Raw genomic sequence first — 14165 nt, 5'->3', positions numbered from 1 at the left:
GGTAATTAAAAGTCTTGGAAATATCTTGAGGAGTTTTGTAAGTGAACATCCCAAATAATGGGATCGGGTACTTGCTCAAGAAAAAATTGCATATAAAGACTCAGCTAACAAAATCACATAATTGAGTCCATTCCAAATTGTTTAAGGAATGCATCCAAGAGGAATTTGTGAGTTAAGAAACCTTCGAAAAAAATAATTTAGAAGTTCATATGGTGAAGATTTTGCAGCCAGTATGCAGGAAATACAGGACCGAATCAAGCAACAATTACAAGAAAGAAGCAACAAGTATAAACGAAGAGTAGATTCCAAAAGATTTTCAAGTCGGGGATTTGGTTATGGCACATTTTTGGAAAATAAATATTTCTTAAAGGGGAATATAATAAGTTAAAACTAAGAAATATTAGACCATGCAAAATTTTGAGGAAATTTTCCTCTAATTCTTATGAAATAGAACTACCCAAAGGCTTTGGCATCTTACCAATATTTAATGTTTCATATCTATATCCCTTTAAGGAACCAATAGATGATTCTACAGATACACCTGCTAGTAATAAAGTTCAGTGGGAGAAGCAACTACCTTCAACGCCAACAAACTGGATTGAATCAAATAATCAATAAAAGGGTGGCTAAAAAGACCAGAAATAAAGAGTATTTTCAATACTTTGTTAAATGGAAGAATTAGCCAGTCGAAGATGCTCCTTGGATGACAACAATAGAGATTTCAAAATATGCTACCAGTATTGAAGAACTCTAGAAGAAAAACGTATGAATGTATCTTCTTCCCGTCAGTAGTATGATGCAGGAGCATTTATTTATTTAATTAATTTGCAGAATCTTAGAAAATTCTAGATTTTATGAAGACTTCTAGAATTTGTTGGAGATTAAGTAGTTATGATAGATTTCTAGAATTGAGAGGATTTCTCTAAACTTCCTCCAAATATCTAGGAAGGAGTTCTCTCTTTGAGGAATTCGAGAGGTTTCCTCCTTCAGAATAAATAGCCATCACTACTACATGTAGGGGGGTTTTAAGACAATATTTAAGACAATATTTGAGTCAATTGTCTTAACTTAAGACAAAAAGAAACTCAAATATTGTCTTAAATATTGTCTCTAAGTGGGTGTCTCAAAATATAATGTCTCAAAAATTTGTCTCTATAAAGACAATATAGAAAACATATTATTATTGTCTCTATAAAGACAATTTTATTTGTCTCTCTAGAGACACTTTCATTTGTGTCTCTTTAGAGACGATTACATTTGTCTTTTTAGAGACAATTCCATAATTCAAACTATTGTCTCTCTAGAGACAATATAAAAAATTGTTTAAAAAAAAAATAAATGTCCATAATTCAAACTATTATCTCTCTATAGACAATATAAAAAATTATTTAAAAAAAAATAAATGTCCATAATTCAAACTATTGTCTCTCTAGAGACAATATAAAAAATTATTTAAAAAAAAAATGTCCATAATTCAAACTATTGTCTCTCTAGAGACAATATAAAAAATTATTTTAAACAAAATAAATGTCCATAATTCAAACTATTGTCTCTCTAGAGACAATATAAAAAATTATTTAAAAAAAATAAATAAAATCATTTTGAATGTCTGTTGGCCCGTATCGTTCTCACCTGGAACAGATTCGTAAGATAATAAGCAGGAATCTTCCACACAATACAGAGTTAACAAAATGTGCGTACGCCTCCAGTCGCTTAATATGCGCATTAGTATTAGATAAAGATTCAATTCAGACAGGGTGTTAGTAGCTGAGTTCCAACATATAGTTGATCAAGACACAATGTTTTGGCCGTAGCTGATCAACAATGCCTGCCTGTAATTGATGAAGAAATCTAAAATGTCCAAGAGTAGGATTTCTTTAGAAGGGTAAAATCACTAACATGCTTTAAAAATTTTAAGGCTTACTTCAGGTTTGCTTCAGAGTAGCCTGTATGAAGGGTAAGTGTTTTGTTCCAACATGGATCCTTCCTCAAAGTGCATCGAGTAGTGTAGACAACAGCAGCAGCAAGCATTGATGGACCGTAGATAGTCCATGCGCTTTATGGACATATCTTGCCATGCCAAGCACTTAATGTCCAAGAGGCTTATAAAGGGATAAGAGGCAAAAAGAGGAAACAGGCATATTCAACAATAAAATAATAGAACGAACGAGAAGTGAAACACAGCCAAACCACATAGCCTCCAATTCAAATATAAGTAGACAATACTGGCATCCGTTGTATGATTGCAAACAACATAAATGTTTTCATGTCATTGTCAATAAAATTGAATGTAGGCTAAGAGCATCATTCTTTGAATTCCACGAGACTCTCTCAACCAAATATTTTTGTTGAATTTACAATTTGTTTCATCCAATTTACAATTTCTTTCATCCATTAGGACATCAGAACATGCTGGAATAAGAACACAGGACATACTATTCATGTTCTTGAATATAACTTTAACACCATGTATAATCATAATTCCACAAGGCTTGGTAAGCAATAAGAAGCACTATTTCTATACAGTTGAAAAGTGGCCATAAAAATATTTGACACAAGTTAGCAAGACTGATGGTCCCAATGCACAATTATTTTGCCAAATCAGAAAATACACATCTTTGGGGATGCACACTACTGCAAATCTAGAAATATTTACATTAATCTAGGTGAAGAGAGCAATTCTCCTAGTTAAGCAGATAACTAACTCTCGAAATTCTTCTCTGGCATCTCTGTCACTGTCTTTAAAATTTGAGAATTGTCGTTAGTAATACTTCCTTGTGTCCAACGTTTTAACATCTACAAGCCTGCTTTTGGCTAATCCATTGGGACCATATGACCTGCATCATGAACCTGGTGCAGCAAAATAGAAGATTCCGTAAGGAAGAAATTATCTACTTGTACAACGAAATCAAAGATGATCATCGAGTGCCTTTTACCTTGAGAAAACTGAGTGGTCCATAACTGGTTATTAAACCTGCTTCCTTATCATCTACAAGGAAGGATTTTGTAGGTGCCTTCTTGAAATTCTCACTTCCAGACCAATCCATGGAATTCACCCATCTTGAATTGCCTGAAAGACACATAATTTGAACAATTAACTTTTCAATTTTGAAGATTAGACTGACAAGCCTGAAAAACACAACTGCAAATAAGTTAATAACAGACTTAACACCTAAATCATAAAGTCATTGTCCAAAACAAAAACAATATGTTATATGTATACAGTATCATTACCTAACCAATTGCAAATGAGATCATATTCTCCTGCATAAACTAGCAACTTAACACCATCCTCCAAGAGTGTTGGAATGCCAACTTCCATATTCCGCATCCAGTCAGTAAGCATAGCTTCATAAACCAAGGGGCTACATGAGACAAATTTTTTGCTGCCAACCTGTTGATGCCCCGAAATTCGTTGCAACAACATCGGGGAAACCACCCGGTCCGGAACTTAGTGCAGCTCCTTTTCCGTTTGGAATAGTGGCTCCGACTGGGGATAATGGGACCAGTTTCCCAAAGATTATAAGTAAACGGTGTTATCACAAAATCACTACTGAGGGCTGCAACCAAGCAATATTTCATGTAACTCTTTCAACCTATCTTTAGATCAAAGCTTAGCCTCTTTGATCAGAGAGGGCTCTCTCACAAACTCTTGATAAAAATCATTCACTACAAAAGATGGCTAACTCTTTACTTATTCATGAAAGCAACAGCTGGTTGGATACATGTCAAACTGGTTCTCATTGGGCTATGGAGTCTCATATATTAAGTAAACAAGGAAAACATAGTCATCTCATGGAAATCAAGGTTCTTTGCATTACATGTCAAACATACTCCATCAAAACATAGCTTGCCAAACACACAGGAAGTCAGAGCATAAGATTATGAATTCTGAGTGATTGTGTTACAACAAGGCTATAAAAGAACATAAAATATAAAACACCATCATTATATTTGAACACAATAATCCATCGAGAATCTTGAGTAGAGATCAACACTGTTTTACTATTACTGTCAAAAAGTCTTACAATGGCCCAAAACAACTCTGTTTTTCTATAAAATGTCCAACCTTTTTTACATAAGAGTCATTTCTATATATAGCCAATCAAAACACTACTACCTGAGACTCCTCAACAAGCATGAAGGGAGCTCGGAATTCTATCATTAATTACCTTATCTATATCATAAACAAACTAATTAATTACAAGAGATATTGTGCTACGAAAACAGAGGACTCCATTACATTGAAACTTCAAGTCTATCTCCTCGTGTACATTGCTGCGTTCTTGAAACTTGGCACCTGTAGCACTTCAATAATAGCCAAACCAAACTGAAAACACATTCACTGGATGAGCAGCTTCGGATGCCTGATGTGTAGATGATTCATCAACCAATAAGAATATGTACCCTATGTTCACGGCTTCTGCCTCCCATTAGTGTTCATGCATTTAAGATCATGTTTCAAGCCATTTAATCCTCTGATAGTCCCGTATGATTGAAGAAAACTTATGATCTGGCCATCCCATAACTGAACAGGTGTACCACTCAACACCTCGGCAGCCTTACCAGAACCCTAAAAATTCGGACATAAAGTGAAAACTATCAACAAAAGACAAAATTTCACCTTTTCTTCGAATACTTACACCTGGCACCTTTTTAATCATCTGAATGACTTTCTATAGTCTCCATGCTAGCTTCGAGTCATCCCTTTTAATATTTGCTGACCTCAGCATTCAAACTCAAGTTTTTTATATAAACAGTCATCTACAGCAGTTTCGTAGCGCGCTACGAAACTGCTGTAGGTAATCAAAACTAAGCATATGAACCTTAAAGCAACAATAACTTAACTCTGTGATTTCTTCAGCCATTCTACACAGGTGTAAAGACATCAAAAAGTCTCAAAAAGTTTTAAAATGATGACAGCCAAAATATACCAAAATTTGGAAAGGAAATTTCCCCTTGGATCATTTAGCTAGTTTGCCTAGCTTCCCTTTCAAGCTGCTGACCTCTTCCTTTAACATCTTGTTTTCTGCTCTTAAGCTTGTATTCATTTGTTTCATGATTTTTGCCTGCTTCAGAGCTGGCACTGTCCACACATATGCATCAGATACTGAGTCAGCTTGGCTAATCAAACTTGTTCTGCCTTTCATTACAGCCTTTTTATAACTTGTATATCTTACTGCCTTTTCCTTAAAAACATTTTTAATCTGAGGTATTTCTTCCTTTGTTGCTCCAGCTTGTTTCTTAATAGCAATAACATTTCCACTTTGACTGATAATAACCTTATTATCCTTGTTCTTGCTTTTGGCTGCTTGAACTATTTCAGAGAAAACTTCAAGTACCTCTGTTCTAGGCATTTCTAAAGGTGCTTTCTCTTTCTGAGCTTTCTCCACTTCTTTAATTTGCCTTCTTGTCACTGGTCTGCGTGGTTTAAAGGCATATTCTTCACTTGGCTCTTCAAACTTTAACCTTTTAGAAGCCCTTGATTTTTTAGAACTTTCAGGTGAGGACTGAGTTAGATCAATATGCATTGGTGGCACCAATTGATCTTGCTCAAGTTCTAGTGGTTCAATTTGTATTGGATGATCTTGCTCTAGTTCAATGGCTTCAAGTAAGTCATTTAAACTACCCTTTGAAATAGGACTTTCTTCCACAGGGACTGACTTTCCTTTCTCCTTGCTTAGTTGGCCTCTAGTTCTCACCCTTGAAACCTTTTCAACTTCACTGGATTTAGTTTCATCTTTCCTTTTGTGAGTCTTCTGCTTTGATGACTGAGGTGTTTCCTTAGGTGATGACTTAGGGGTTTCCTTTTCAGATACTCTAGATGACTTAGGAGTTTTATCTACTGATGCTTCAGGTGTTTCTTTAGCTGCTGGCTTAGGAGTTTTCTTCATTGATGCTTCAGGTGTCTCTTTAGCTGCCACAGACCTCTCTGATTTCTTTGCTTTAGTTTTAGGCTTCTTATGGTCTGTCACTTCTCTTCTAAGTTCAGCCAAAGTGGGTTCCTCACTCCTTTCTTCTCTTTCTCTCACAGGTAATGGAGTGAGGCCTGTTTTGCTTGGGAAACCGGCCATAAACACAAATGAATCCCAATCTTTACCAATTTTTTGTAAACTATCCAACACCAGCAATTTTACTAGACCATGATGAAAAAGGGATGTTTCACAAGCATCTTTCTTTAATTGAATCTTATCACACATTTTGCTAATGCTCCTGAACAAATAGAAAGGTATGTCTATTGAAACCTTACCTGTGAAGTGTAACAGAAGTTTGAAGTGGTAGGAGTAGACTTTATTGTACCTACCCTCACATGTCAGGTACTTCTGGATACATGTCAAGAGCATAGCATAATTCTCTTTTATATAACTCCTTGGGACTGCTTTGGTGAGATCTTCATCTACGTAAGGTGCCTTCAAAAACTCTTTGCAGGGACCCATGTCGAACTTGAAGTTTTTGAACCATTCTTGGCCACCTCTCGGAATTTCAGTGACAGTGGAAATAACTTCAGGAGACACCGGAAACTCCAACATTGCCACCTTCGAATTCAGTCCAGTGAAGTTTAATGCGAAAGCCTTGGTCACTTCTGCATGTCCTCCCTTCAATTTTTCGCAAAACCGCCAGCAGCCAGCGCTTCGAAAGGCCTTTGCTACCTCTTCATCCCTGAGAGTAACATCTAACCCCTCCGGCTCTGTCCTCACACACTTACCAGATCGGTGTTCCTTTCTTTCCATGCTGCTTTGAATATTTTTACACAGGAAACTAATGGTGGCTTGTAGCACGAAAACAAACTTCGGCTTTGGAGAGCAGGCTCGCTTGCAGTAGTCCGTTTAAATAAGAATTTGGGCTTTTCATATAGCAAACATGTTTACATAATATGAAGAACCCATTATGATATAACCATCTCTTATAACATCCCCTAAACTAAGACTCAAATACATGACTTCGGACCTTATGGCGAAATAATGGCTTATCATGACATGGAGAGGATGTGAACTGACAATCATGAACGGACCTATGACTCACTACTCTCGGATTTGACACTCAGAGGAAAAGTGCTACACAAAACCCTGAAACCCCGATTTCGTAGCGCGAGCAGTTCAAATTTAACAGGATGCGCTACGAAATCGCTGACAAACAGAGCGCTGCGAAAACACGAAAACATCATTTCGCAGCTAAACTGACCAATCAAACCTGCGCTGCGAAACTGCGCAAGTACCAATGACATCAAACCCGCGCTGCGAAACTGCGCAAAGTACCAATGACATGACATGCTTTAACTAACAATGATGGAGGGTGTCTAATTATTTTTCTTTTACACGAATTCACATCAATAGCTCTTGAATTTCAAATTTCAAATTGACATATACTAATGAACCTATTCACAAGACTTCAAAACTTTATATAAAACTTATGGACAACCTTATATACATGAACTATAGTTCCAAGTGATAACAAACGGGATGGATGAATGATTTATGATATGAAGTGATAATAAACAAATAACTAAACTATAAAAGAAATATAATAACTATAAGCTAATCCCGGGACTTATCAATTCAGATGATGCAGCGTTTGATAACCTATGCTTAATGGCAGGCATATAGATGTCACTAACAGTAAGCATAAATGTTTAAACCATTTAAGATTGCTCTGCATAAATAGTTATGCAGAGCGATAATAGCGAATTACTGCACTCAGTCATTTATATCATTGTTACACACATGAGTAAAAGGGATAACAAATCACAAAACATTCAATAGTGATATGAAATGCAGATTTGCTGTTATATTGCATACATGTAATCAATAATAGCAAAGTAATAACACAGCAATTCATATAATAGAAAAGAGAACAGATACAGATAATAGTACCATGCAAGCTGTTTGATCAATCCAATATATTAATCGCTATGTCGCGGTCCTTCCTTCCAACCAGAAAGCATTCCAAGCAAACGACAATAGTGCACAATTTACTTAAAACAGCCTTCCAAGTAAAATTAAGAACCAGTGGTCGAGTTTTCAAAAAAGAATATAGACTGAAGCACAATAGTGCAAACTTCAGCCTTTAAGTCTTTTACAAAATTTTACGACCCTTTCCAAAACAATGAAAGGGTCTATAAATACTATGCTAATCTAAATATTTAAATATCTAAAACTGAAAACTAACAAATCGGCATTAACAAATATCATTTTGCATTTTGGTGATTCGGCAGTCGGCGACGATGCTTCAGTCAGAGGTCTCTTTGCCTTTACTCCTTCGCTGACATATCGCCAGCATTGGCTCTACTTCTGGTGGAGTATTGAGGCGTGAAGTCAGCTGTGCATCGTATGTGGCATCTTGGATATCGGCAATCAGGTATCGGAGAGCATCTGTTAGGCAGTTAAGAGCCGACCTTTGAGAATGTGGTTTAATCAGGAAAAACCAGTATGCGTCGGCGGTCAAGGTATTCACTCCAGCAATTAACCGCCCTTGTGTCTCCAGCTCAGGATAATTCCTGTGCTCCAGCATGTTTGCGGTTGTTATGTTTCCAGGTGTGCATTGTGAAATCATGTTTGCCAGGTACAATGTATCATTGACTAGATTGATCATGTTTTTGGCAATCATTTTGCATCTGGATGCTGCCCTTTCCGCCTTCATTACCTGTGTGTTCCATTCCATGAAAAGTATGTCCTTGTATGTTACACAGATTCGGGACAAATTTGCCGCTTACCCTTCTGGAGTGTCTTGCCATTCAATATACTCTGTTATATCGTCTTCGGCCTGATCCAAGTTACTCCTGGCTTTCTCGATTTGTTCACATACTGCTGTAGATGTTTCACAAAGTATCTCAGCTTCAACTAGTTGTTGGCACAAGAGTCTGGTCTGAGATATCAACGCGCTATTTATTAGAGTTGCCTCTGCTCTGAAATCATCAATACTCTTGGCACCTTTGATACTTTCAAGCTGTGCTGACAGCTGAATTATTTGCTCCTCTTTAGATTTCATCAACAGCTCATTCGATGCCTCCAACTGGGATAATGCCTCTGACAATTCTTGTGCTTTTTGAATGTCACTTTGGTCTATCCTCAGTTTTTCAATTTGCTGGGTTAACAAATGATTCTCTTGTTGTTGGGCCAGCAATTGTTCTTCTGCCTGCGCTGCCTTATTTCTTGCCTCTATCACTTCTGCTTGCAATGCGTATACCTCATGCTCTTTAGTCTTCAAAAGAAGACTCACTTCGGATGCTTTGTCAATGGTTGCCGCTGAATAAGCTCCCGCAAATTGCGACAGCTTTGTCAAATCTTCAGAGGGATCTAATTCTCCCTTCCAGACGACATTGCCCGTGACTGTTTGCTCAGTTGAAACAGAAGGTTGATCAAGCCTTCGCCTCTTCCTTGAGCGCCTTACAACGGCTCTATGCTTAGGGCTGTAGAAAATGTCTAGGGGAGGAATTTCCTCTACCTGAATATCAATTTGATCAGATGGGTCTTGAGTAATTACCTCAACACTCTGTACCATGGGTGGGCCGCTGGTTCCTTCTAGAACTGGAGAAGAAGTAGTATCGGGAGTCTTTGAGGCATCTGAGTCTTTGGAGGCTTCCTTACCACTTATAATGGAATCGAATTGGTTCCATTCTTTAATCAATTCAGTATCAACAGAGATTTGCTTACTCTGTTCTTTCTCTTTTTCAATCCTCTGTTGTTCCTCGAATGCCTCCCGCTGTTGCTCCTCTTGTGCTCTTCATTGCTGTTCCTCTAATTCCCTTTTCTGCCTATCTTCCAGTTCTTTCTTTGCTTTTTCTTCTTCCTCTCTTTTCCTCTGTTCTTCTAGCTCCCTTTGCTTTCTTTGCTCTTGTTCAATTTGTGCTTTTTGCTGCCTTTCTATTTGTTCTCTTCTATGCCTTTCTGCCTGCAGCTTGTTTTTCCTTTCCTCCTGTTCTCTAATTGTAACGGGAGGTGAATTTATTTCCAGCTGATCAGGCTCGCTTGAGGATGATGTTGGGGTTGTGGATAATAAATCTAGAGGCAAAGTTTGCAACCTTTGCTTTCTAAGTTTATTAAATTCAGTTAATTCCACATCTTCATATCTCATTGCAGCAAGTTGTTTGACTTGGCTTATTGAATCGGCACCCATGAACAGGTCGTCAAACTGGTCTTCTTGATGAACAACCTTTGTCAGCTTAGCCTGTTCCAAGGCAATGAAAGCAGTATTTTTTGGGTCATAGAGTCTATTTGGAATAGAAGCTAGAGATACCATTTGGAGTTTTGTTGCTTCCTTTTCTGCATGCTTGTAATTTAGCAACGTATAAACTCCAATTCTTAAAGGAAAAGATGGCCATCCTCTCTTCTTCTCTTCTTTGAGAGTTTGTGTGACACCCTCAGACATGATCTGATAGGAGATTTCTCGGGCTAACAATTTATCTGGGATGTACAAGGGGAGAACATGTGGCCTAGCCTTGCTTCCAAAAACTCTGATATAGGAAAAATATTCTTCGCCGAACCAATGGGCTACGGCTGGTAGGTCAAAAGAAGCTTCATAAGAAATTCTAGGGATAGGTCTGTCAAAAATAGAATAGTGAACGGGAACCATAAAACCATTGCAAATTTGATACAAATGGTCTTTGTGAGAGGGTTTCCACAATTTCCGATGATACAAATGAATAGGTGTTGGGTCATGGGTTGTCCATCTCCAACCAAGGACAGGAAACTCAGAATTAAAACAAAGGGTATCCATAATGTAGGCAGAGTAATAGAAGGGTGGGATTTTTCTCTCGGTGACTCTAGTTTTGGCTCTAAACTCACGAATAGCTATGACCAACTTATCAGACAGAATAGTGGCCCAATCCATGATTATACTATTGACGGCCGCTTCCATTAAGGGAACCATATCAACATGGATATTTGCAGAATCATGAAATCCCCACAATCTACACATCATAATTCCAGCATAGCAATAAGGTGAAGCCAAAGAAGCATTGGAGTACTTACCCGACATATCCTGCTTGTGTTTTGCTGGATTTTGCCTCTAATCTCGGAGAGGTCCGGATGGTGATTCATTCTCTCTGGCGAACTTCTCCACAAAGGCTCTGTTATAGACTTGCTCGGGATTGGGCAAATGATACATCCGTCTCAAGTCGTCAGGCTTGAAGGAACCGAAAATCCTTCCATCCTTAGTATGGAAGGTTCTATTAGTGAGAGTAATTTCTTCAATTGCCCAATGTACCACATCAGTATAAGGCAAGACTTGTTCTCTGGCTGCTATTCTGTGCAGAAAGGAGTCAGCCAAATCTTTAAGAGTTGCCTCAGACTTTCTTAGTTCATCCACACTTGCCTCCGTTACTGTCGTTTCTGGTTGTTCTGCTTCTAGCAAATTGTATGTCCCTTGCCATGTAGTACCAGGAAGACCAGTGCATGTAGTATCTGAGATTAAGCCTTTCCTTGAAACTGTAGCAGCTTGGCCTGAGACAGGTGTCGCAGTAGAACCTTCCACCTTCTTGAACTTCTTTCCCATCATATTCAGACTTCTCTCGACAGTTGAATTCTACACAAATGCAAGAGAAATCGTAACAAAGAAATAACAATGACGATCCATAACGGGATAGATATATTATTTGAAGCGTGGTGAGATTATTTCTAAAAGAGGCTGCGGATCTAATGATTTGAGAAGGCACCGTAGATGCAATGATGGTGATTTTACAGCCTGCAGCTCCATAAATGACCATTACTTAAGTTATTAAACCGAATGACCCCTTAAAGTGTGCAATAGATTTTTTCAAAGGTCTAATCGTAATTGCTCGTTAATTCGAAGGGGCAAAGCTTTAAATACGCATGCATTACCTTATCCCTTTACTTAACGGCATTTTGAAATCTGTGCTTTTGTCAAATCGGATTTAAATATAACTTTAATGCTTTGAAATAATCACCTTTTGGGAACTGAGGTCATCATTAAGCGTCATCGCATCGCATCGGGAGTGTGAGTGACATTATCATTTGGGAAAGATCTTTAGCGAACGCCGATTGCGACATTGTATTAGCGCGCGAACATAATCCCTAAATGTATATCAATTGATTTACTGAATACCGATAGCGATATCGCATCGGGGAAAAGATATGAACGTCTTATGAAAATGCGTAGGATTCTGCCGACTGCCGATAGCGATATCGCATCGGGTAGGAGCTTTAAAACATTTTTCATAAGAAATAGCGCCGATAGTTGATCACCGATATCGTATCGCATCGGGGAAAAGGAATGTGCTTTTTCTGTGTGTGCATTGGCTATCGCCGATGGCCGATAGCGATATCGCATCGGGAAGAACCAAGATGGCAACCGACCTTGCGATTGCTTTTTCGGACTTAACCAAAAATTGCTTATTATTTGTTCAACAAGGGTTTTATGCACAAATTCATTTGATTATCATACCTTATCTGAACAAGTTTATTAATGCCAATTAAAAATTTTAAAAGGGACCCATTTCATATGTAAATTGTTTGTGATAAAAATGTTATGAAATGGGGGGTTGTTGTAGGGCACAACAATTGGCGATTCGCTGGCAGAACCATTTATCTCTGGACTAATAAATATACTTACATCTTTTCAAATAGAATCTTTATAAAGGAAAGGAAATTTCTAATATAACTAGATGTCTATTGATTCTGAATAAAACAGGTTTCTTCATTTGACTTCCTCTTTTTATAAATGCACTTTGAGTATTAAAATAAGTCCTTACTGGTTTATAAAGGTAAAAATAGAAAACTTTTCCATATCAGCGTTTTAAAATGAACTCCTCTGTCACAGGTAGAGCCTCTGCTGCCAGCAAACATTCATAGTCTCGGCAGGGTTACCTTTTAACCATGTTGTTGTCCATTGTTCCATTCACCTTAGAGTGTGACTAAACAGAATGAATTCAAAAGATATTTTCGTATTTTTTGAATTTCACTTTCTTCTTTGCTTAAGATAAAAGCCATTGTCCTAGTTTGGTGGCCAGATAAATGACAATGCCATTCATGGGTAGTAATTAAACTGAACAAGCTGGCTCGTGATAAGACCCCTTGTCTTGAAATTTCAAGCCATTACCCTGTTTGATATGCAGTTTTGGTAATGTCAGTTAAATTATTTTCCTATGAACATGGTAAGTAGGCTTGTAATTAGACCTCTTATCTTTAATATTTTATATTTTAGAATTACACTTTGAGTAATCATAAACTTTTGGTGAATGGGATGAACAACTATCTTCTTAAGAGTAAATGGATGACAGGTTTAAGAGTTAAAGATGCTGAAGATGAATTAGCTCCTATTTTCATATAGATAACCTTTGGGGACTAATTTCGAACACCCAAGATGACTCATAGAACTTCGTTCAAAGTGAAGTTTACAAAGGTTAGACTGTGATGTTCAGAATAAAAAGATATCTAATTTCCTAGAAATGATCTCTCTTGGTTTAAGACGCTATTATCCAAAAGTAAATACTAATATTGTCATGGCGAGACAGCTTTTAATTACAGTGAAAGGTCAATGGGAAATGTCCCACATTTTTATTTCTACAAATCCTACAAACTATATAAAAACTATCAAGCTACAAAGAGAAGGGGTTACCTCCTCAATTAAAGAATTTCTTCAAGATTAGACCATTGACAGGGAGAGAATCCCTCACCCCTGATAGATTTTGCAGTATGAAAGTGGAATGGCCTACTTTTTCACAGATCTGAAATGGTCCTAGCCATAGTTTTTGAAATTTGGAATGTTTACCTTTGTCTTCATGGGCTTTGTCCCATTTCAGGACTAGATCTCCGACTTGGAATTGTCTAGGGCTAGATGAGGCTAGATCAAAAGCTGCTTTAATGACTTGTTGATGTTTTGCATGTGTAACCTTGGCTTTATCCCTTTCTTCTTCAAGTTTGAGAATTTGATCATATCTAAACTGTATAGAAGAAGAAGGAGTTTCGTCGATAAATTGCACTAGGGCTAGAGATGGAAGAAGAAGGTTGGTTGGTACGATTGCTTCTTTTCCGTAGACAAGATTAAACGGAGAGGTCCCTATGGAAGCTTTCTGTGTTATCCTATCGGCCCATAATGCAAATACCAAGGATTTATGCCAGTTCTTATGATTCTCTTCAATTGTTCGCTTAATGATTTTGATTAGATTTTTATTAGTTGATTCTGCTAGGCCGTTGCCCTGAGGGTAGTAG

General features: G+C 37.6%; 1 protein-coding gene across 1 annotated transcript; it reads right to left on the bottom strand.

Moving 5' to 3' along the window:
• Positions 1–2826: 2826 nt before the first annotated feature.
• On the bottom strand, positions 2827–3364 carry LOC149243010 (serine carboxypeptidase-like). Its single transcript, XM_089367743.1, has 2 exons — positions 3235–3364; positions 2827–3070 (listed from the first exon to the last, which is right to left on the bottom strand). The coding sequence occupies exons 1-2, from the start codon at positions 3344–3346 to the stop codon at positions 2919–2921; spliced, it is 264 nt and encodes an 87-aa protein (XP_089223869.1). The 5' UTR covers positions 3347–3364; the 3' UTR covers positions 2827–2918.
• Positions 3365–14165: the final 10801 nt, after the last annotated feature.

Source organism: Pinus tabuliformis, chromosome 8 (assembly GCF_031772625.1).
Source record: "Pinus tabuliformis cultivar Carrire ecotype Pingquan chromosome 8, CPIR1, whole genome shotgun sequence".
In the NCBI taxonomy this organism is placed as follows: Eukaryota; Viridiplantae; Streptophyta; class Pinopsida; order Pinales; family Pinaceae; genus Pinus; species Pinus tabuliformis.
This window is presented reverse-complemented; position numbering and strand designations above follow the sequence as displayed.

Coding starts and splice junctions, on each gene's coding strand:
- LOC149243010 (XM_089367743.1), bottom strand. CDS start 3,346: ATGCTTACTGACTGGATGCGGAATATGGAAGTTGGCATTCCAACACTC. Junction 3,071..3,234: donor TCTCATTTGCAATTGGTTAG/GTAATGATACTG, acceptor TGTGTCTTTCAG/GCAATTCAAGATGGGTGAAT.